The sequence below is a fragment of the Petromyzon marinus genome, chromosome 72 (genome assembly GCF_048934315.1).
Source record: "Petromyzon marinus isolate PM22_M1 ecotype Great Lakes invasive population chromosome 72, UKy_Petmar_22M1.pri1.0, whole genome shotgun sequence".
NCBI lineage: Eukaryota > Metazoa > Chordata > Hyperoartia > Petromyzontiformes > Petromyzontidae > Petromyzon > Petromyzon marinus.
In genome coordinates, this window is record NC_133738.1 from 5,509,227 (window position 1) to 5,534,607 (window position 25,381).

Below are 25,381 nucleotides of genomic sequence, written 5' to 3' on the forward strand. Positions count from 1 at the left end.
AAAAAAGGTAGCTTGCCATCTTTTTCGACTTCCATGGTAAATCTGATGGCTGGGTGTATGGAATTGATGTGGTCGAAGAATTGGTCTAGAGCAGGCCGGCCATGTGGCCAGATGACAAAAGTGTCATCCACGTACCTCTTCCATAAGGTTGGGCGCAGAGTGGCAGTCTGGATGGCGTCAGTCTCAAATTTCTCCATGAAAATGTTAGCTATAACCGGAGATAGGGGGGAGCCCATTGGGGTGCCCTCAGTTTGTTTGTAGAAAGTTCCATTCTAAGTGAAGTATGTATTGGTTAAACAGTGTCTGACCAGGGGGGGGGGGGGGTGGGGGTACCTCAGTGTTTAGTCCTTGATGAACCAAGTCTTCAATGATTGCGATGGTGTCAGGTACAGGAACTTTGGTGAATAAGGAAACTACATCAAAACTGACAAGCAGGTCGTCTGGGGACAGGGAAATACCCTTGATTGTCGATACCAGGTGAGTAGAATTTTGTACCGCAGAGGTGGTTTTTCCAGTGAAAGGACGGAGGATTTCAGACAAAAAACGAGCCAGTTTGTAGGTGGGGGAGATGATAGTAGAGACGATGGGACGAAGGGGTGTATCTACTTTATGTATTTTTGGTAGCTATACAATAATAAAAAGAGATCCCACCAACAGCCTCGTCACAAACTAATAAAATAATTTCTGATTGAACTGCGTTAATTGATCGTTTAAAATAAATAAATAAATGTGAACCGCCACTTCTTTCAAATGTTTCTTGCCGTTGGTTTTTCACACCTGATGATGACCGTTTGCGTTATGGTCGAAATGTCGTTAGAATTTTTATTGTTTTATATATATTTTATTGTTTCCCTTCAACGTGACTTTACCGAAAGAGCTAAGAATATGAATTACTGCAGTCACGAAAGCTTTAAATCAAATGACAATAATAATGTTTGTGTGGACATAACCCACGTTCATTGCTTACTCTTATGAAATCAATACGTTGCCAGATATTACAATAATAATATATGTGTGGACATAGCAACTCTGGTTCATTGCTTACTATTAATAAACTAATACGTTGCCAGATATTACAATATTTTTTTTCGTGCAGATGACAACTCACCTTCATTGTTTACTATTATTAAACAAATAAGTTTACAAATATTACAATAATCATCTTTGTGTGCACTTGGAAACTCTGGTTCATTGCTTACTATTAAGAAACTAATAAGTTGGCAGGTATTTAAAAAAAATGTTTGTGTGCAGATAACAACTCGTTCATTGTTTACTATTATGAAACTTATAAGTTGCCACATTACAAGAATGTTTGTGTGCAGATAAAAAACTCAGGTTAATTGTTTACTATTATGAAACAAATACGTTTACAGATATTACAATAATAATGTTTGTGTGCACAAAACAAAGTTTTCATTATTAGCTTAATAAATATTCCCCTTTTTTGCTGTGCTTTTATCACTCTGCGAAGGTCTACTGCCAGTCTGTCATGTGGCCTGCTGATTAATTTACGTCAGTGCTCTGCCACTCTATTATCTACACTGCTAATTTTCCTTTTGACCATTCTCAGTGTATGCCAGTCTATAATATCTTGCCTGCTTCTTTACCTCACTCGGATTACTGCCAGACTTTCATGTCGACTGTTTTCTGCTTTTTCAGCTGCTGCCCGTATTGGCAGCTTTTTATGTTGACTGTAGCAATGCTTATGTCATTGAGTCCGCGTACTGCCAGTCTATTACCTAAACTGTAGCCTGCTTCTGAACTTACCTGTGCGTACTGCTGCTCATTAATTTACACTTCTTTCTGCTTATTTCTTCAATGCATTTCCATTGTGTACATTGCTCATATCACGCTATTTACTCATACCGAGTACTGCGATACTGATAGCTGTGCCATCATCAGGGATTGCTGTGCACGTCCATGTGTGTGTGTGAGTCGATGTGTGTGTGTTTAAGTCCATATGTGTGTCCGTGTAGGTCCATGCGTGTGTTTAAGCCCATGTGTGTGTCTGTCTTTTTAGATTGGAAATGCCCGATGTGTGTGTGTACGTCCAAGTGTTTGTGTGTCAGTCCAAGTGTGTGTGTCAGTCCATTTGTGTGCGTATCAGTCACTGTGTGTGTGTTAGTCCATGTGTGTGTGTTAGTCCATGTGTGTGCATGGCTCCATCTGAGTGTGTAAGTCAATGTGCGTTTGTGTGTCTATGGGTGTCAGTTGATGTGTGTGTGTGTTAGTCCACATGTGTGTGTAAGTCCATATGTGTGTGTAAGTCAATATGTGTGTGTGAGTCTATGTGCGTGTTAATCCATGTGTGTGTATTTAAAGTAGATGTCTGTGTGTCACAGTCAGTATGTGTGTGTACGGCAGTGTATGTGTCAGTCTATCTATGTGTGTGTAACTCAATGTGTGTGCATCTAAAGTGGATGTCTATGCGTGTGTGAGTCCATATGTGTGTGTGTGTAAGTCCATGTGTTTGTGTGTGTGTCAATGTCTGTGTGTGTAAGTCCATGGGCGTGTGTGTTAGTCGCTTTGTGTGCATGGCTCCATGTGAGTCAGTGTAAGTCCATTTCTTTGCGTGTCTGTAGGTCCATGTGTGAGTGAATGTGTGTGCTTTATTGACCTGGTCAAGGCCTATGATACCATCAGTAGGCCTGGCCTCTGGCTTGTACTTCATGCTTTCGGAGTCCCTCACCCTTTGCTCACGATCCTTAAGGACCTTCTTGATGGTCAGCGGCCCCGCGTCAAACTACGTGGCCATCAGTCAGAGCCATTCCCTCTACACCTTGGGGTGTGACAGGGATGTCCTCTGGCTCCCACATTTTTTAACATATATTTTGACCACATAGTTCGTGAAGCCTTCAATGGCTGTACCGAAATAATTACCACATGGTTCAGATACAATGGGAGGCTGATCAATGCCCGGGTGCAGTCAAGGGATGGCTCCCTATTGCTCAACCATGTAATGTATGCCGATGCTCTGGTGATTGCTGCTCACTCAGGTGAAGTTGGAGGCACTGCTGCTGAACCTGGAGCTTGTCACTAACAGTGGGGCATTATCATCAGCCCCACCAAAACTAAGCACCTGCCTGGGTATTTTGCACTATCGGACAATCCACCCCCACTTCTCACAATTGGTGATGCGGCAGTTGTGCAGAGATTGCAGAGATTCCTATACCTCGCCATTGTGCTCATTACCGGCTCCGGTTTAACAGCAGAAGTCTCACTCCAAATCAGTGGAGCGCCATTGTTTTCATCGGCTGCGTTACACTGTGTGGAAGATACCTGGTCTCTCTCTCCACATGAAGCTCCACGTCTTCTCAGCCATGGTCGTTCCCTCCCTTATCTACAGTTGCGAAACGTGCACCCCCCTAATGGTACATCTTCGCCGGTTGGAAACATTTAGGCTGGCCTGCTAACAATCCATCCTGGGTTTAACCATATGTGTGTGTGTGTGCGTCTAAGTCGATGTGTTTCTACGTGTGTGGGTCGATGTCTGTGTGGAAGTCCATGTGTGTGTCTGCCTTTTTCGCCCGGGCAATGCCGGGTACTTACCGCTAGTGAAAGTATAAATATATAATTTTTAAATATATAAATTATCTTGACTACCGGGCTTCGCCCCAGGACTTGGATTCACCACGCCCGGCCACTGTTGTCTCCTCAGTGGCGATGTTCACACACCACACCAGTTACTTGTTTGAGGCTGAGTTCACCTATGGGAGGCCCAGAACCAGTGTCAAATAATCGTCACCGGTGGTGGCCGTGAGCGGGAATAGAACTCGGGTCGCCAGGTTTGTAGCGCGGCGCGCTAACCACTACACTACACTGCGTTACGCTTCCACATGCGCGGGTCACATGACAGATTTGACTTCAAAGCTCACTTGCCGTGCAAAAAATAAATGCATTATTGAGCTCCCCCCCCACCAAAAAAAAAGCAGAAGTGTATTTTGATCATTTTTTGCATGGTGTACAGTCTGGAAAGTACCCTCATGGCAAATTTCAAGTTTGTTGCATGTCGCGAAGTACGCTAAACATTTTGAACAGACACACATTCACAAATTAGCCTTTTATATATATGGAGATTAGAACAAAACATACTAAAATAACAATAATTAATTAAAAAAATAATGGAGACTAATAATTAGAAAGCAAAGCAAATTTCATAGTGAATAAAAATAAAATTATATATAATACAACTATAATAGTGAAAAATAAATGTTTTATTTATAAATATTCTAACTCCCTGTTTCTCTGGGCAGCTTTACGTAGCGCGCTCCAGGGTTGGTGCAAGCAGGAACCTTTTCATACTTGGCCCCCAATGGAAAAAACCCACAGGCGCTGCAATACCCAATAGCATACCCAATAGCACAGAATAACACCGAATGGCCAGATAACACATTTTACAAAATCATTTCACGCAATACGTCTAAAACTGTATATATTTCCTTTCCTAAATTTTGCTCCTGCCCCTAATGTCGACACTCACTAATTCTTCCCGGGCAATGCCGGGTACACCCACCTAGGATAATAAATCAAAGTAATAAAACTTAAAAATTAAAATTATAATTATCTTGCAGGCTGCCCGGGCCCTGTCCATCACCGCCATTGTCTTCGGCATCCTGGCGGGCGTTGCGGGCGCCAAGTGCACCACGTGCATCGGCGATGACGTCACGGCCAAGGCCCACGTCACAATGGGCTCGGGGGGGTGACCCTCGTCCTCGCCGGCGTGGTGGAGCTGGTGCCCTCGTCGTGAACGGCCGACTCCGTCGTGCGCGACTTCCACAACCTGCTGGTGCCCGATGCCATGAAGCGAGAGATCGGCGCATCCATTTCTGTCGGCTGGGCAGCGGCCGTGCTGCTCATCCTGGGGGGCTCCCTGCCGCTGCTGTCGCCACTACCCCCACCGTCACAAACGGGAGAGGTATGGGGCAGCGGTGGGGGCAGCCCGTCGCTCGGCTTTCCCCCTCCGATCCATGGTATCGTCGTGGAGTAACTACATGTGAGCGGACTCTGTGATTGGCCCGCGGGGGGTGGGGGGGGGGGTGATGAGTCTATGTGGGTCACTCCTCTGTGTCGTCGTGAGTCTATTGGTTTCTGCGTGGTGAAACTATGGGTCTCTGTAATGAGTCTAAATGTCTCTGTGTGGTGAGCCTATGCATCTCTGTGTTGCAAGTCTACGGGTCTCTGCGTGATGACCTTATCGTCGTTGAGTAATTACGTGTGAATGTACTTTATGGTTGGCCGGGGCTGGGGTTGTCTATCTGTTGTGGGAGCCATCGTGGCTAGGGGATGTTAACTACCTCGCCTTGTATGCAGGAGAACATGGGTTCAATACCGGACCTTGACGATGGACTTTTGTATATTTGGTGTCTGCGTGTCTCTTTCTCTCCCCGTGGTCGTGCGGATTTTTCTTCGGGTCCTCTGGTTTTCCCTCTCCACATTGAAAATCAACATCACCACGTCTTCAGAGTATTTGGCTGCTGCTGCTATGAATGTCCACGTGATGCTGATGATGTCAGCCGCTTGGTTGATGAGTGTGGGTCTCTATGTGTCTCTTTGAGTCTTTGTGGGTCTATGTGTCTCTATGTGTCTCTATGAGTCTATGTGGGTCTATGTGTCTCTATGGGTCTCTGTGAGTCTATGTGGGTCTATGTGTCTCTATGGGTCTCTGTGAGTCTTTGTGGGTCTATGTATCTTAATGGGTCTCTGTGAGTCTGTATAAATACGTGTTTAGATTATTTTGCTGCTGCTATGAATGTCCACGTGATGATGATGTTGATGTCAGCCACATGGTTGAGCTGCTATCATTTGTGATGGCCAGGCCAATAGGGGCCTTACACCCGGTAAAATAAAATATTAGTGATTGGCTTACCTTTCATTAACTTTGCAGCCCTATCGGTGTTTGTGAGTATTTTGTATGTTGTTGTTGTAACGTTCTGACCGCCGTGTCCCCCTACTGGAAATCTTTGACACAGAGCTTCATAGCTCATCGGAACCCTCCTCCTGCAGTATAAATAAATATTATTCTGATTATTATGTAATGGAGTCGCTTAAGAATTTTGCGTGTGAGAGAGCTGAGTTCTGGACTGAGAAGGGAGCCCAGTCAGTGCATCTAAATTCAAAGTAAACTATTTTTTTTATTTTGGCAGGTTTGAGGCCCCACTGAGCTACGATGTATCTCTATTTTAGAAGCCCTCACCTGGCCGTCACAAATTATAGAAGCTCAATCAAGTGGATTATCATCATAATCATCGACATTTATATCAGCCAAATATTCTCAACGCGTGGTGATGTTGATTCTACATGTGGAGGGAAAAACCGGAGAGACAAGAGTCAAATCCACTCGACTGAGGAGAGACACACGTATAGTGCAGTGTGTAGTAGTGTAGAGTGTGGTGTGTAGTGTATGAGTGTATTGTATCGTAGTGTAGTGTATATTTTAAGTATATCATACTGCAGTGTATAGTGCAGTGTATCATAGTGAAGTGTATAGTAGTGTATTTGTATAGTGTAGTGCATAGTGAAATGTATATTAGTGTCGTGTATCGTGTAGTATGTACATAATGACTCTGACGTATGATATAATTTCACACATTTATAAATCACCTCACGTACACTCACTGGGACGTTGCCACGTACCGAGAACCACGTGACTATAAACTAAAGCCACGTGTCTATAAACTAAAACCACGTGACTATAAACTAAAACCACGTGACTATAAACTAAAACCACGGCGAGTAAGAGAGAGGGACGCCGACTCCAAATAGAAAGCAGCAATCATCGTCAGGGTCCGGGATCGAACCCATGATATCCTGTATTTCAGGCGAGGTAGTTGACACCTCCACTTGGATAGAAATAGACTCGAAATATGTCATAACAGGCATCGTCGGGGTTCCGGGATGGAAATCTCGACCGCCTGTATACCAACCAAGGGAGATAACATCTCCATGGCGAGAGAGAGAGAGAGAGACACAGACTCCACATATACACCAGCAGGCATCGGCTCATCAGGGTCTGGAGTCGAATTAACGAGCCTCCTGTAAACAAGGCGAGGCAGTAAGCATCCCCCTAGCGGCCGCGGCGCCCATACAGGGACTCCTCTACTTACGAACGATTTAGGTTCCAGATGTCTAGTAATGAGAATAGGATTTTTTCCCTTTTTTCTGGCAACAAAACTTAAATGTTTTTTACGAGGAATCATGTCTGCATTAACCACAATATTTGCAGCCAAAATGCAAACAAAAAACACACACTGTGAATATATGCATTGTCTTTGAAACTGATTGGTCCACAGCAGAGACAGCTTTCTTTACTCCTGTCGATTCCAAACATGTTGTATGGCGTGTACACTAAACATGAGGAATGGTTTGTATATGTAAATGCCACCAGTTCTTCATGTTCTGCAGATGTAGATGTCATCAGTGTCTTAGCGTTCTGCAGATGTAGATGCCATCAGTCATTCATGTTCTGCAGATGTAGATGCCACTGGTTCTTCACGTTCTACAGATGTAGATGCCACTGGTTCTTCACGTTCTGCAGATGTAGATGCCACTGGTTCCTCACGTTCCGCAGATGTAGATGCCACTGGTTCCTCACGTTCTGCAAATGTAGATGCCACTGGTTCTTCACGTTCTGCAGATGTAGATGCCGCTGGTTTTTCACGTACTGCAGATGAAGATGCCACTGGTTCCTCACGTTCTGCAGATGTAGATGCCACTGGTTCTTCACGTTCTGTAGATGTAGATGCCACTGGTTCTTCACGTTCCGCAGATTTAGATGCCACTGGTTCCTCACGCTCTGCAAATGTAGATGCCACTGGTTCTTCACGTTCTGCAGATGTAGATGCCACTGGTTCCTCATGTTCTACAGATGTAGATGCCACTGGTTCTTCACGTTCTGCAGATCTAGATGCCACTGGTTCTTCATGTTCTGCAGATGCCACTGGTTGTTCACGTTCTGCAAATGTAGATGCCACTGGTTCTTCACGTTCTGCAAATGTATATGCCACTGGTTCTTCACGTTCTGCAGATGTAGATGCCACTGGTTCTTCATGTTCTGCAGATGTAGATCCCACTGGTTCTTCATGTTCTGCAGATGCAGATGCCACTGGTTCCTCACGATCTGCAGATGTAGATGCCACTGGTTCTTCACGTTCCGCAGATTTAGATGCCACTGGTTCCTCACGTTCTGCAAATGTAGATGCCACTGGTTCGTCACGTTCTGCAGATGTAGATGCCACTGGTTCCTCACGTTCTACAGATGTAGATGCCACTGGTTCTTCACGTTGCGAGGATGTAGATGCCATGGTTCTTTACGTTCTGCAGATGTAGATGGCACTGGTTCTTCACGTTCTGCAGATGCCACTGGTTCCTCACGTTCAACAGATGTAGATGCCACTGGTTGATCACGTTCTGCAGATGTAGATGCCACTGGTTCTTCATGTTCTGCAGATGCAGATGCCACTGGTTCCTCACGTTCTGCCGATTTAGATGCCACTGGTTCATCACGTTCTGCAAATGTAGATGCCACTGGTTCGTCACGTTCTGCAGATATAGATGCCACTGGTTCTTCACGTTCTGCAAATGTAGATGCCACTGGTTCTTCACGTTCTGCAGATGTAGATGCCACTGGTTCTTCACGTTCTGCAGATCTAGATGCCACTGGTTCTTCATGTTCTGCAGATGCAGATTACACTGGTTCCTCACGTTCTGCAGATGTAGATGCCACTGGTTCTTCACGTTCCACAGATTTAGATGCCACTGGTTCCTCACGTTCTGCAGATGTAGATGCCACTGGTTCTTCACGTTCTGCAGATGTAGATGCCACTGGTTCTTCACGTTCTGCAGATGTAGATGCCACTGGTTCTTCACGTTCTGCAGATGCAGATGCCACTGGTTCCTCATGTTCTACAGATGTAGATGCCACTGGTTCTTCACGTTCTGAGGATGTAGATGCCACTGGTTCTTCACGTTCTGCAGATGTAGATGCCACTGGTTCTTCACGTTCTGCAGATGTAGATGCCACTGGTTCTTCATGTTCTGCAGATGCAGATGCCACTGGTTCCTCACGTTCTACAGATGTAGATGCCACTGGTTCTTCACGTTCTGCAGATGTAGATGCCACTGGTTCTTCATGTTCTGCAGATGCAGATGCCACTGGTTTCTCACGTTCTGCAGATGTAGATGCCACTGGTTCTTCACATTCTGCAGATTTAGATGCCACTGGTTCCTCACGTTCTGCAAATGTAGATACCACTGGTTCGTCACCTTCTGCAGATGTAGATGCCACTGGTTCTTCACGTTCTGCAAATGTAGATGCCACTGGTTCCTCACGTTCTACAGATGTAGATGCTACTGGTTCTTCACGTTCTGCAGATGTAGATGACACTGGTTCTTCATGTTCTGCAGATGCAGACGCCACTGGTTCTTCACGTTCTGCAGATGTAGATGCCACTGGTTCTTCACGTTCTGCAGATTTAGATGCCACTGGTTCCTCACGTTCTGCAAATGTAGATGCCACTGGTTCGTCACCTTCTGCAGATGTAGATTCCACTGGTTCTTCACGTTCTGCAGATGTAGATGCCACTGGTTCTTCACGTTCTGCAGATGTAGATGCCACTGATTCTTCATGTTCTGCAGATGCAGATGCCACTGGTTCCTCACGTTCTGCAGATGTAGATGCCACTGGTTCTTCACGTTCCGCAGATTTAGATGCCACTGGTTCCTCACGTTCTGCAAATGTAGATGCCACTGGTTCTTCTCGTTCTGCAGATGTAGATGCCACTGGTTCTTCACATTCTGCAGATGTAGATGCCACTGGTTCTTCATGGTCTGCAGATCAAGATGCCACTGGTTCTTCATGTTCTGCAGATGAAGATGCCACTGGTGTCTTCACATTCTGGAGATACAGATGCCACTGGTTCTTCACGTTGTAGATGCCACTGGTTCTTCACGTTCTGCAGATGAAGATGCCAACACTGCTATCTATTGTGCAAGATGGTTGAACTTACGACTCTCTTTTCCAAACAGCTGCAACTGGACATACGGGGAGAGCTTTGTTCGTATCTCTGAAAGTCCGTGAGTGCAATATTCGTAAGTAGAGGAGTCCCCCACACAATTTTAGCTGGGCGAAATATATATTTTTAACCTGCTTAGCTTTGGGTGCCCCTTTTCAGGAGTGCCATCAGCCACGCTGGCCGAGGACAACTGCCGCGGTCGCCCCGACAGGCAGAGCATTAAAAAGCAGACGAGATAACGGTCGCGGCAACGAGCAAGGCCGACGTGAAGTGGGCCGCTCGCAATCCGGCGCATCCATTGCCACCACCGCCGCTGCTGCCGCCGCCACTGCTGCCACCGCTGCTCCCACCACTGCTGCCACCACTGCTGCCACCGCTGCTGCCGCCGCTGCTGCCACCACTGCTGCCGCCGCTGCTGCCACCACCGCCGCTGCTGCCACCACTGCTGCCACCGCTGCTACCGCTGCTGCCACCGCTGCTGCCACCACTGCTGCCACCGCTGCTGCCGCCGCTGCTACCGCCGCTGCTGCCACCACTGCTGCCACCGCTGCTGCCACCGCTGCTACCGCCGCTGCTACCGCTGCTGCCGCCGCTGCTGCCACCACTGCTGCCACCACTGCTGCCACTGCTGCTACCGCTGCTACTGCCACCGCTGCTGCCGCCACTGCTGCCACCGCTGCTACCGCTGCTGCTGCCGCCGCTGCTGCCGCCACTGCTGCCGCCACTGCTGCCGCCGGTGCTGCCGCCGCTGCTGCCGCCGCTGCTGCCGCCGCTGCTGCCACCGGTGCTGCCGCCACTGCTACCACCACTACTACCACCACTGCTGCCGCCGCTGTCATTGTTGTTGCAGAGATTCTGCTGGCAGCAGGTGAACGAATCGACAGTGCCGGTGAATGAGGGGAAAAGGGTGTTGATTTGCACCTTCAGCTGATCCTTGAAATCGGCGGCAGCACATTGAGCCGTAGTGGCGCAGCCTCTGCCCATGAACTGCTGCCCGCCTGGAAAAGGAAAAAGAAAAAAAAAAACCTGTTAAATAATTAAATTTAAATAAATAAATGCTACCATGAATAATAGGAATTATTAATAATAGTTCATATTAATAATGCACATTCAATCCGAGGATACTCCACATCCACTTCAGCGAACACATCATCAATGCCGGGGTCCGCCTTCTCACGGGATGCCCGGCATCCTGTGAGAATATCACGCCAGAGCCCTGCGTGGGACTGGAGTCACTCCCGGAGCAGACCACGGCCTGACGTGGACACGCACGGTCGAGGCCGATCTTCGACACCGCGGCCTTGGCTTGCATTCAGCGTGGCGGCTGGCGCAAGATAGAATCGCCTGGTGGCGGCGTGTGGAGACTGCAACGCCCCGAGGGGCATGCACATGATGATGATGATGAACCGAGGATTCCAACTGCGCATTGCATAAAGAGCAGGGAACAAAAACAACCGGTGGGGGGGGGGGGGGCAACGGACCCAACTAGAGAGGCAAGATCTTGACTTGAAGCTTTCGTTACTGCAGGAATTAATATTCTTTGGGACTTTCGGTAAAGTCACGTAGATAGGCTGTAATAATCGAAAATATATATACAAAACATGTTATGATAACACTGTGTAACAAAAAAAATATGTATTTTGTCCCTGGGTAGTAAATGTTATTATCTAATTGCTTATGCCCCACAAACTTTGCTTTTGTGACCAGGACAGTGATATTTTGAAATGTACCTATTTTCAATGGAAATTCCAGATAGGTTCAGTGCTGAGTAAACTTGGAGTAACTTCTAGAACATTCTCGAAGTAGTAATACGTTTTTACCCTTTTATCTGGCACAGAAAACTGACACCTTTATACAAGGGATCATGTTTGCAATAACCACAACACAAGCAGTCAAAATGCAAACAAAAAAGACAACTCTGATGATATGTACTGTCCTTGAATTTGATTGGTCCACACCCGAGATGGCTTTTCTTAGAGCTTAGTCTCCACTGGTGTTGGACCAGAAGACGCCAAAAGGCGTACAACTCAAAAACAGCACACAATCAGAGTATTGAGAGCTCGGAGTAAGCATTTACATTATGAGACCTTTTTGTTTGCATTTTGACTGCTTGTGTTGTGGTTATTGCAAACATGATCCCTTGTATAAAGGTGTCAGTTTTTTGTGCCAGATAAAAGGCTAAAAACCTATTACTATATCTTGTTACTGGCAAAGGAGGTCTCATAACATTCTCGAACTTTCCAGTAATATACATAGTAGTATAAATACAGGGGCCTTAAGCCCACCAGTTCAGTTTAGTTCCATTTGCCTAAGTGGATACATATCTGCATTTTTGTGAGATGGTATCAAGAGGCTGCAAGCATCCGGCAGACGCATTTTGCTATGTCTGCGACCAATTTATCAAGAAAAGAGTGAAAAAGTACTGCTAAGATGTGTGAGGCCTATAAGGCATATTTCGGCATGCCTGTCGGGGATAAAGGCAAACCCTGGGCACCTCATTTCACCTGCGAGCAATGCAAACAAACTGGAAGGTAAGATGGACAATTGTTGCTCAGAATTTTATGTTATAAAATTTGTTAAAATGTTTTCAATTGTAAAAGCTTTTCATTTTAAATGTTTTACAATTTTCAATGTTATTATTGAAAAAATATATATCATATATGAAAAATGTTGCGATAATCTCTAACACATTAGTCATGGGTGAAATAAATGTATTTCGTAGGATGGTACAGAGGGGAAAAGAGAGCCATGAAGTTCGCTATCCCAAGAATTTGGCAGGAACCCACTGACCACTCAAGCAACTGCTACTTCTGCATGGTGGACCCTTCCTAACGTCGGACTGGCAAGAATGCACCTGCTATCACGTATCCGTAACTTCCTTCATCCATCACCCCGGTGCCACACTGCCATGAGCTCCCCATACCCACTCCTCCAGAGAGAAAGGAGCCGTCTTTAGAAGAGAGCAGCAAGTCAGAGAGCGAGGAAGATGTAGATCCAGATGACAATTTCAAAGGTGGAGCTGAGGAGAGAAACCCATACTACCCCAACCAAAAAGACCTCAATGACTTGATCAGAGATCTTGGTCTCACCAAGTCCAATGCCAAGCTTTTGACGTCTAAGCTCAAGCAGTGAAACTTGTTGTATGCAAGTGTGCAAGTCGCAGATCAGAGGAAGCGTCACCAATCGTTTTGCAGCTTCTTCACCCGTAAACATGGGCTCTGCTTCTGCCACAAAGTGACCAGTCTGTTTGAGGCAATCGTAATCGCCTGCAACTAGAATGAGTGGCGCCTATTCATTGACAGCTCATCCAGGAGCCTCAAAGCCGTGCTGCTCCATGATGGTAACAAGTACCCGTCTCTTCCTCTGGCTCACTCAGTGCATCTCAAAGAGGATTACAACAGCATCAATACCATGCTGGATGCCTTGAAGTATGATGAGTACGGCTGGGAGGTCATCGGAGACTTCAAAATGGTGGTATTCCTGATGGGTCTTCAAGGAGGTTTTTACCAAGATTCCCTGCTATCTTTGCCATTGGGACAGTAGGGACACCAAGGTGCACTACCACAGACGGGACTGGCCACAGCGGACCGAGTTCTCTGTGGGGAGGCACAACGTCAAGTGGGAGCCACAGGTGGACCCCCGGAAGGTGCTGATGCCACCACTGCACATCAAATTGTGCCTTATGAAACAATTTGTCAGAGCTGTAGATAAGGAGTCGGCATCCTTCAAGTGCCTTCAAAATTCTTCCCTAAGATGTCTGAGGCAAAGGTCAAACCCGCTGTCTTCATCGGACCACAGATAAAAGACTATCCTGGAGTGCAATGAATTCCCCCAAGAAGCTCACTAGTAAGGAGAAAGCGGCTTGGGACAGCTTTATCGCAGTGGTTTTTTGGCTTGCTGAGTAATCACAAGGCCGAAAACTCTGTGGTTGAGACTGGTGAAGAACGATGGCACAACTAGGGGTTGTTCGGGGGCGTCTGTGGCGCCCCTCACAACCATTTACGGCCTTCGGCCAGGAATGTCACAAAAAAATTGCGCACGAACGACGCATTCACGCAAGCACCCGATGCTCTGTTTTGAAGTTTTAAAATGAAACATTTTTAATTGTATTATGTTTTGAATTGGATAATTTTATTTCTTCATTAAAAGCTTATATCATTTTACATCTGGAAGACTTCACTTGAAAACGACATTTCGTGTGAATTTCCTCTCGTCGTTAAGTAGATGGCCTTGCTGGGGATTTGGTTCAATGCGGACTTTCACCCGCCCCTCTATAGCCCCGCCAAGCGTTCGTTGGCTGCTTGGTCCCGGTCACGTGACGCACTTCAACCAATCTGTGCCGCGTTAGTCACACAATGACAGAATGACAGACCTGGGTGTTTATATATTGATGGGCTGTAGGATTTCCCTCAAAGTCCATATCCTTGATGCTCATCTTGATACATTCAAAGACAACATGGAAGCATATTCGGAGGAGCAAGGCGAGCGCTTCCACCAGGATATACTGGACTTTGAAAGCCGCTATCAAGGACATTATAACGAGAACATGATGGGAGACTACATTTGGGGGCTGATTTGTCAAAGTGTTTTAAAGTATAATCGTAAATCTCAAAAACTACTCACTTCTAAATATTTTGTAGTATTTTTTTTGATTACTTTAGTATGAATACATGTTCATTTTGATTTATATGGTGTTGTTTTTTTACTTTATGTGAACGAAAAGACACAATTTTAGTATGAATACATGTTCATTTTTATTTAAATGCTGTTGTTTTTTTTACTTTACGTGAACGAAAAGACACATTATCGCCTGTTTTCTCATTGAAAATAGGAACATTTCAAAAGCAAACTTTGTGGGGAACAATAACCATTTTGTATACTTTTTAGGCATGAGCAATTTAAAAAGAACACTTACTACCCAGGGACAAAAATTGTGTCACATAGTGTAATGTAATTGTCTTTGACATTGATTGGCCTACACCAGAGACAGCAGCCTTCTGTATGGCCTAGTCTCACTGGCAGTGTCTCACTACCAGTGTCTTACTACCCAGTGTCTCGCTACCCAGTGTCTCACTACCCAGTGTCTCGCTACCCAGTGTCTCACTACCCAGTGTCTCGCTACCCAGTGTCTTACTACCCAGTGTCTCACCACCCAGTGTCTCACTAGCAGTGTCTCACTACCCAGTGTCTCATTAGCAGTGTCTCACCACCAGTGTCTCACAACCCAGTGTCTCACTACCAGTGTCTTACTACCCAGTGTCTTACTACCCAGTGTCTCACTAGCAGTGTCTTACTACCCAGTGTCTCACTACCAGTATTTCACTACCCAGTGTCTCACTAGCAGTGTCTCACTAGCATTGTCTCACACCCCAGTGTCTTACTACCCAATGTCTCACTAGCAGTGTCTCACTACCCAGTGTCTCACTAGCAGTGTCACAATACCCAGTGTCTCACTTGCAGCGTCTCACTACCAGAGTCTTACTACCCAGTGCCTCGCTACCCAGTGTCTCACTACCCAGTGTCTCGCTACCCAGTGTCTCACTACCCAGTGTCTCGCTACCCAGTGTCTCACTACCAGTGTCTCACTACCAGTGTTTCACCACCCAGTGTCTCACTACCCAGTGTCTCACTACCCAGTGTCTTACTACCCAGTGTCTCACCACCCAGTGTCTCACTAGCAGTGTCTCACTACCCAGTGTCTCATTAGCAGTGTCTCACCACCAGTGTCTCACTACCCAGTGTCTCACTACCAGTATCTTACTACCCAGTGTCTTACTACCCAGTGTCTCACTAGCAGTGTCTCACTACCCAGTGTCTCACTACCAGTGTCTCACTAGCAGTGTCTCACTACCCAGTGTCTCACTAGCAGTGTCTCACTACCCAGTGTCTCACTACCCAGTGTCTCACTAGCAGTGTCTCACTACCCAGTGTCTCACTACCCAGTGTCTCACTTGCAGTGTCTCACTACCCAGTGTCTCACTACCCAGTGTCTCACTTGCAGTGTCTCACTACCCAGTGTCTCACTACCCAGTGTCTCACTTGCAGTGTCTCACTACCCAGTGTCTCACTACCCAGTGTCTCTCTACCAGTGTTTCACTACCCAGTGTCTCACTACCAGTGTCTCACTACCCCGTGTCTCACTACCAGTGTCTTACTACCAGTGTCTCACTACCCAGTGTCTCATTAGCAGTGTCTCACCACCAGTGTCTCACCACCAGTGTCTCACTACCCAGTGTCTCACTACCCAGTGTCTCTCTACCAGTGTTTCACTACCCAGTGTCTCACTACCAGTGTCTCACTACCCCGTGTCTCACTACCAGTGTCTCACTACCAGTGTCTCACTACCAGTGTCTTACTACCCAGTGTCTCGCTACCAGTGTCTCATTACCCAGTGTCTCGCTACCCAGTGTCTCTCTAGCAGTGTCTCACTACCCAGTGTCTCACTACCCAGTGTCTCACTTGCAGTGTCTCACTACCCAGTGTCTTACTACCCAGTGTCTCACTTGCAGTGTCTTACTACCCAGTGTCTCACTGCCCAGTGTCTCACTTGCAGTGTCTCACTACCCAGTGTCTCACTACCCAGTGTCTCACTAGCAGTGTCTCATCACCAGTGTCTCACTACCCAGTGTCTTACTACCCAGTGTCTTACTACCAGTGTCTCACTACCCAGTGTCTCATTAGCAGTGTCTCACCACCAGTGTCTCACCACCAGTGTCTCACTACCCAGTGTCTCACTACCCAGTGTCTCTTTACGAGTGTTTCACTACCCAGTGTCTCACTACCAGTGTCTCACTACCCAGTGTCTCACTACCCAGTGTCTCACTAGCAGTGTCTCATCACCAGTGTCTCACTACCCAGTGTCTTACTACCCAGTGTCTTACTACCAGTGTCTCACTACCCAGTGTCTCATTAGCAGTGTCTCACCACCAGTGTCTCACCACCAGTGTCTCACTACCCAGTGTCTCACTACCCAGTGTCTCTCTACGAGTGTTTCACTACCCAGTGTCTCACTACCAGTGTCTCACTACCAGTGTCTTACTACCCAGTGTCTCGCTACCAGTGTCTCACTACCCAGTGTCTCGCTACCCAGTGTGTCACTACCCAGTGTCTCACTACCCAGTGTCTCATTACCAGTGTCTCTCCACCCAGTACTACCAGTGTCTCACTACCAGTGTCTTACTAACCAGTGTCTCACTACCCAGTGTCTCACTACCAGTGTCTTACTACCAGTGTCTTACTACCAGTGTCTCGCTACCCAGTGTCTCACTACCCAGTGTCTCGCTACCAGTGTCTCACTACCCAGTGTCTCACTACCCAGTGTCTTATTACCAGTGTCTCACTACCCAGTGTCTCACTACCAGTCTCACTACCAGTGTCTCACTATCAGTGTTAGACCAGAGAATAACGCCAAAAGGCGAACAGTACAAGGATAATGCCACGTATCAGAGCATTCATAGCTCGGGGTGAGCAGCTTCATCATGGGATACCTTTTTGCCAGTATCAAAGTATAGGAATAGGTTTTACCCTGTCTGGCAATAATAAAACATGAGCTCTGTTAAGATGTTCAAACACTAAATAGATGATACATTTTGCAAGGGATCAAGTCTGCATTAACCACACACAGTACTTCTGGTTAACATGCCAACAATCATGCTCTGATAATAATGTTACACGCATTGTCTTTTTGATAGTGATTGGCCTAGTCTCACTACCCAGTGTCTCTACACCAGTGTCTCTACACAAGTGTCAGACCAAAGAACGTTAAAAGGGGAACAGTACACTAACAATGGACATTTATTACTCTACACTGCACCGTAGACTCAACATTGCACGATCGACTCAACACTTCCACCCATAGACTCAGCACTTCCACCCATCGACTCAATACTTCCACCCATAGACTCTATACTGCCACTCATAGACTCAACACTGCCACCCATAGACTCAACACTGCCATCCGTAGACTCAGCAATAATCCAATAGACTCAATACTGCCACCCACAGACTCAACACTGCCCCTGTATATTCAGCAGTCTCCCCTCTCCTTAAGCTCTTTCCGTTCCCTCTCTTAAAGTCTCATCACCTCTCCATCGTCACCAATTCCCCTGCCTCTTTCCCCTCCACCACGCCCCCCTCCACTCCTTCCTGACCTTTCCCTGTAACCCCTTGGCGTGATTCCCAAATACCCCCTCTATCACTCCTGTCACTCGTTGCTCAATACCCTTGTAGCACGCCTCTTCTGCCAACTGCATTATTCCACTCTATGTCAGCATTTGCAAGCGCCTTGAGATAACATACAAAACTGGTTCCATTGTTGCTAGATTATTAACCCCTCGCCTGGTATATAGTGGGGCATGAGTTCAATCCCGACCGTGATGCCTGCTGTATATTTGGAGTCTGCTTGTCTCTCTCCCCGTGGTCATGTGGATTTTTCTCCAGGTCCTCCGTTTTTCGCCTTCACATTTAGAATCAACATCTCCACACGTTTAGAGTATTTGACTGTTGCTATACATTTTCACGTGATATCAGCCACTTCATTAAGCTGCTATCATTTGTGAAAGCCAGCTCGCTTCCGCATAGCTCAAGGGGCCTTACCTGGTAAAATAAAAATTGCTTATAGTTTAGTATGTATGTACGTAGCCAACCGCGCTATTTGGAGTTGAGGGGGAAGGACAAACTAAGCAAAACAACAAGCAGTTCTAAAGAAATGAGCTTGTCGATCGAGATGATTATCTGAAAGTGTACAGCTCCCAGTGGCTTCCTAATATCAGAAGAGCTCTCCATACGGCCGCAGAAGCGCATCTGAAAGCGCCGTGCGATGATGTGTTTGACTGTCTTTGTTCGATGGCTAGGCAAAAGTTTAGTGTATAGTAGTGTGTAGTGTATAGTAGATGCCGACCGAAATTCGGTTTCGGCGCAGAAAGTTGGCAAATGGCCACTTTCGGCATACTTTCGGTTTCGACCGAAAGTAAATTTTTACTTTCGGTCTGGTTTCGGTTTCGGCCGAAACTGATATTGACTTTCGGTCGTCAACCGAAGATCATTTTTAGAATATAACGCTAGTGCTAAGTCTATCAGCCAGTCAGTCGGCGCGAGGCAATCCTATGCGATAGGCTGCATACACACACACACACACACGTACACATACACGTACATACACACACACGTACATACACACATACACACAAACACGTACACACGTGCACACACGTACACACGCACACGTACACACATACATACACACACACGTACACACATACACACACACACGTACACACACACACGTACACACACAAACGTACACGCAACAACAACAACCGCCATTCGCCACTAAGTGGCGGTGACGTCACCACGACGCTTGTGCCAGGCTATGTGCACCCTGAGGCCACGTGAAGTGTCGAACGCCCGCTGGCAGGAGGTCATGGGGCAGACCCAGGTGCCACGGGTCGACTGACTGAGATGACTGGCTGATGCACCACCTGTGCCCCCTACTGTGCCAACCTGCTGTGCTTTAGCCACCCGGCACTCCGCTCGTTGTTCTGAGCGTCGCTCCTCCGCCCTCCGTTGTTGTTGAAGGGCGACTACCTCCAACTGCCCAGTAGCATCCTTCACGAGCCTCCTCGACAGAGGCCGATCTTGACACCGCTGGTACCAGTCATCGGCAAGTCCACTCAGCTCCACGTCCTCCTGTACCACATCACTCCATGTCTTCTCTAGCCCGTGCCGCGCCCGCTTAGCCCCCTCAATCCGGCCGAACAAAAGCTGTTTCGGCATGCGGAGGCTGGGCATGCGGGCTACATGACCCAGCCATCGCAGCCTTGCCCGCCAGAGGAGCTCACCGATGGGACCTTGCCCAGATCTTTCAAGGATTTGTGAGCTCACACAATCCAGTCTGGTTAAACCCAGGATGGATCGTAGACAGGCCAGCCTAAATGTTTCTAACCGGTGAAGATGTTCCATTAGGGGGGTCCACGTATCGCAAGCGTAGAGAAGGGAGGGAATGACCGTGGCCGAGAAGACCTGAAGCTTAGTGCGGAGCGACAGACCAGGTAGCTTCCACACAGCGTTACGCAACCGATGAAAAGATATTGCCGCTCGACTGATTCGGAGTGAGACCTCTGCTGTTAAACTGGAGCCAGTCATAAGCACACTGCCCAGGTATGGGAAACTCTCCACTCTCTCCACAACTGCCCCATCACCGATTGGGAGTTGTGGGGGTGGAGTGTCCGATGGTACAAAATACCCAGGCAGGTGCTTAGTTTTGGTGGGCCTGATGGTAAGGCCCCACCTCTTAGTGGCACGCTCCAGTCTCAGCAGCAGCATCTCCAACTCCTCCTCTGACTGAGGAGCTATTACCAAATCATCAGCATACATAACGTGGTTGAGCAATAGGGAGCCATCCCTTGACCGCACCCGGGCATCGATTAGCCTCCCATTATATCTGTACCATATGGAGATTCCCCCGGTACAGCTATTGAAGGCTTCACGAACTACGTGGTCAAAATAGATGTTAAATAATGTGGGAGGCAGAGGACATCCCTGTCGCACCCCAAGGTGTACAGGGAATGGCTCTGACTCCCGGCCACGTAGTTTTACCCGGGCCCGCTCACCATCATGAAGGTCCTTAATGATTGTGAGCAGAGGGTCAGGTACTCCAAAAGCACGAAGAACGACCCAGAGCCCAGGCCTACTGATGGTATCATAGGCCTTGACCAGGTCAATAAAGCAGAGATGTAGGTCTTGTTGGAATTCCCTACACCTCTGCTGTTGCAGACGGACAGAAAATATGGCATCTGTGCAGGACCGCCCTTTCCTGAAACCGCATTGGGGCTCCGCAAGCCTCTCCTCAGCGTGCCTGGCTAGGCGATGCTGAATAATCCTTGCCAGGACCTTTCCCGGCACACTGAGGAGTGAGATGCCCCTGTAGTTGTTACAGTATGTGCGGTCCCCCTTCTTAAAAAGGGGGACCACCAGGGCATCCTTCCAATCCTGCGGAACCCGTCCAGTGGTCCAGACTGTTGTTATAATGTCATATAGGGCAGTCTGTGCACAAACGCCACTCTCCCTCAGCATTTCACTTGGGAGATCATCTCTGCCCGCTGCCTTTGTTGGTCTCAGACTCCGGATCGCCTTCAGTACTTCCTCAGCAGATGGCACCTCAGCCAGCCACTCACAGGGGGTGACTTCTTCCAATATTTGAGGCACCGCAGCCTCAGCAGGGTCATCCTCACTTTGTGCCACGATGTTTTCCTGGCTGAGGGATTTTCCCTCCCCCAGGACCTCACAGAAATGCTCAGCAAATCTGCAAACCTGTTCCTGGGGGTCGGAGATTGGATGACCCTTTTTTCCCCTAATGATGGTAATAGGTGTGGCGCTGCAGGTTACTTTTTTGATGGAATTAAATAGAGATTTGTGATCACGGGCCACTGAGGCAGACTCCATCTCCTCAGCAACCCGCGACCACCACCCATCCTTGCAGCGCCTCACGGCTCTCCGAACCTCCGAGCGAAGGCTGCGGTAAGCCTCCACATTCTCTGACGTGGGATTCTGTAGCCGATGACAGTACACACATACACACACGTACACACATACACACACGTACACACATGTACACACGGACACAAAAGATCCAAAGATCCCCCATATAGCCTAAACAGACTGTAGGGGCAAGTGCTGTTAGCGAGCACCTATGAAGGCCGGTAACGGTACATGAGGGGGTGGGTGGCCAGCACCACGCCCGACCGCCTTTGTCTCCCTAGTAGCAATGTTTACACACCGCACCAGGTACTGATTTGAGGCTGAGTCGACCTATGGGAGGCCCGGGACCGGTTAAGATAATCGTACGTACACAAGTACACACACATACGTACACACGTACACACACACATACACGTACACACGTACACAAAGATCCCCCATATAGCCTTAACAGACTGTAGGGGCAAGTGCTGTTAGCGAGCACCTATGAAGGCCGGAACGGTACACGAGGGGGTGGGTGGCCAGCACCACGCCCGACCGCCTTTGTCTCCCTAGTGGCAATGTTTACACACTGCACCAGGTACTCATTTGAGGCTGAGTCGACCTAGGGGAGCCCCGGGACCGGTTCAGATAATCGTCACTGGTGTTGGCCGTGAGCGGGAATCGAACCCGGGTCGCCAGATTCATAGCGCAGCGCGCTAACCGCTACACTATCGCTCCCCACACGTACACACATACACACACACATACATACACACACGTACACACGTACATACACACACACGTACACACATACACACGTCCACACACACACGTACACACGTACACACACACATAGACGTACACACATGAACAACAACAACCGCCATTCGCCACTAAGTGGCGGTGACGTCACCACGACGCTTGTGCCAGGCAATGTGCACCTTGAGGCCACGTGAAGTGTCGAACGCCCGCTGGCAGGAGGTCACGAGGCAGACCCAGGTGCCACGGGTCGACTTACTGAGATGACTGGCCGATGCACCACCTGTGCCCCCTACTGTGCCAACCTGCTGTGTGTGCTTTAGCCACCCAGCGCTCCGCTCGTTGTTGTGAGCGTCGCTCCTCCGCCCTCCGTTTTTGTTGGAGGGCGACTGCCTCCAACTGGCCAGTAGCGCCCTTCACGAGCCTCCTCCACAGAGGCCGATCTTGACACCGCTGGTACCAGTCATCGGCAAGTCCACTCAGCTCCACGTCCTTTTGTACCACATCACTCCATCTCTTCTCTAGCCCGTACCGCGCCCGTCTAGCCCCCTCGATCCGGCCGAACAAAAGCTCTTTCGGCATGCGGTGGCTGGGCATGCGGGCTACGTGACCCAGCTAACGCAGCCTTGCCTGCTGGAGTAGCTCACCGATGGGACCTTGACCAGATCTTTCAAAGATTTGTGAGCTCCTCACACAATCCAGCCTGGTTAAACCCAGAATAGATCGTAGGCAGGCTAGCCTAAATGTTTCTAACCGGCGAAGATGTTCCATTTAGGGGGTCCACGTTTCGCAAGCATAGAGAAGGGAGGGAATGACCGTGGCCGAGATGACCTAAAGCTTAGTGCGGAGTGACACACCAGGTAGCTTCCACACAGCGTTACGCAACCGATGAAAAGATATTGCCGCTCGACTGATTTGGAGTGAGACCTCTGCTGTTAAACTGGAGCCGGTCATAAGCACACTGCCCAGGTATGGGAAACTCTCCACTCTCTCCACAACTGCCCCATCACCGATTGGGAGTTGTGGGGTGGAGTGTCCGATGGGACAAAATACCCAGGCAGGTACTTAGTTTTGGTGGGGCTGATGGTAAGGCCCCATCTCTTAGTGGCACGCTCCAGTCTCAGCAGCAGCGTCTCCAACTAATCCTCTGAATGAGCAGCTATTACCAAATCATTGGCATACATAACGTGGTTGAGCAATAGGGAACCATCCCTTGACCGCACCCGGGCATCGATCAGCCTCCCATTATATCTGTACCAAATGGAGATTCCCCCGGTACAGCTATTGAAGGCTTCACGAACTACGTGGTCAAAATAGATGTTAAATAATGTGGGAGCAAGAGGACATCCCTGTCGCACCCCAAGCTGTACAGGGAATGGCTCTGACTCCCGGCCACGTAGTTTTACCCGGGCCCGCTCACCATCATGAAGGTCCTTAATGATCGTGAGCAGAGGGTCAGGGACTCCAAAAGTACGAAGAACAACCCAGAGCCCAAGCCTACTGATGGTATCATAGGCCTTGACCAGGTCAATAAAGCAGAGATGTAGGTCTTGTTGGAATTCCCTACACCTCTGCTGTAGCAGACGGACAGAAAATATGGCATCTGTGCAGGACCGCCCTTTCCTGAAACCGCATTGGGGCTCCGCAAGCCTCTCCTCAGCGTGCCTGGCAAGGCGATGTTGAATAATCCTTACACACACGTACACACACACACGTACACACATACATATACACACGTACACACGTACACACACACGTACACACACACTTACACACGTACACACATACACACACACATACACACACGTACACACACGTACACACGTCAGCAGCAGCAGCAGCAGCTTGCGAGCGAGGTGACAGCGCAACCAATGGTCTGGGGCCGTCAATAAATGATGTCACGCACCTGGGGGGGGGGGGGGGGGCAGCGACTGCGTAGCGGTTTGCGCGCTGCGCTACGAACCCGGCGGACCGAGTTCGATTCCCTGGGCCTCCCCTACGTCGACTCAGCCTCAAACGAGTAAGTGGTGTCGTGTGTCAACATCGCCACTGGGGAGACAAATGCGGCCGGCCGTGGTGAATCCAACTCCCGGGCGAAGCCGGGTAGTAGAGCTCTTATTTTATAAATCTTGTGTTCCATAACGTCGGTTATATACCTTTCTGTTTCGGTCTTGGTCGAAAGTCAAATTTTAACTTTCGGTCTGGTTTCGGTTTTGGCCGAAACCAGAAATTCAGTTTCGGTCGGCCTCTAGTAAATAGTAGTATAATTTATGGTGTAGTGTATAGTAGTGTGTAGTGTATAGTAGTATAATGCATCGTGTAGTGTATAGTAGTATAGTGTATAGTGTGCTGTATAGTGGTGTAGTGTCTATAGCATCTGAAAGCGATGCGCGATGGTGACCACCGTCCGAGTTCAATGGCCAGCAGCCGAATGTCACTGCTGCTGCAAGGATGAGCGGAGTTCGCGTGACGATGGTTTATTGTTCCTTGATGAAATCAGCAAGGTATTTGGGTCATTTGTGGCAATTGAAAACTGTGTGTGTGTGTGATCAGTGCGACCTTCTAATGCTGTATGTTCGTTCGGCAACCGGAAGCCAATGCAGATCTATGCAGTACCCCTTCACGACACGTGCCAGATAATGTTGTGCACGCTTTTACCAGACGTCTCATAGAGTAGTGGGAGTAAAGGGTGCTCAATAAATATAATTAGATTATATGTGTAGTGACATCACGGGATGCCACTGGGTAATGCCAGCCCTAGAGAGGCACGGAGTGCGGTGTGATAACATCGCAGATACCACAATGGTGTGGGTGTAATACTGGCCCAAGAGGGGCTCGGTTAGCACTGAGTGATAGCGCTGGATGGCATCACGCTTGGCGTGCAGTCCCAGCCCTGCAGGATAGGGTGGAAGTGCCGGCCATAGGAACGGGGTTATTATAGGCCATGGCACTTTGGTTGACCCGAGAGGACATGTGAACGTTTAAGTCTACAAAGGGCCCCAGGTGGGGGCTCGGGGTGGTCACGTGCTCTGGGTCGAGATCCTCCTAGAGTGTTCTGGAAGGTGGTGTGATCAGGGGCGGGGCCGGCCACACGGCAGAGGATATAAGCCGGCTCCCCACAGAGGGACCGGCGCTGTTATTCATCCAGAAGA

General features: G+C 48.3%; 1 protein-coding gene and 1 long non-coding RNA gene across 3 annotated transcripts in view; one reads left to right on the top strand and one right to left on the bottom strand.

The window, feature by feature from the left end:
• Nucleotides 1-25,381, top strand: part of LOC142905311 (uncharacterized) — a 41,801-nt gene that overhangs the window by 1,881 nt on the left and 14,539 nt on the right. Inside the window, exon 2 of the long non-coding RNA XR_012930568.1 lies at nt 4,572-4,915. This is a non-coding gene — a long non-coding RNA (uncharacterized LOC142905311). The remainder of the gene's footprint in view (nt 1-4,571; nt 4,916-25,381) is intronic.
• LOC142906930 (uncharacterized) overlaps nt 6,575-25,381 on the bottom strand; it is an 80,955-nt gene continuing 62,148 nt past the window's right edge. For both annotated transcript variants that reach the window (XM_076055704.1, XM_076055703.1), the window contains one exon: nt 6,575-11,008. In XM_076055704.1, the coding sequence (XP_075911819.1) occupies nt 10,230-11,008 (779 nt within the window). In that variant the 3' untranslated portion in view covers nt 6,575-10,229. The remainder of the gene's footprint in view (nt 11,009-25,381) is intronic.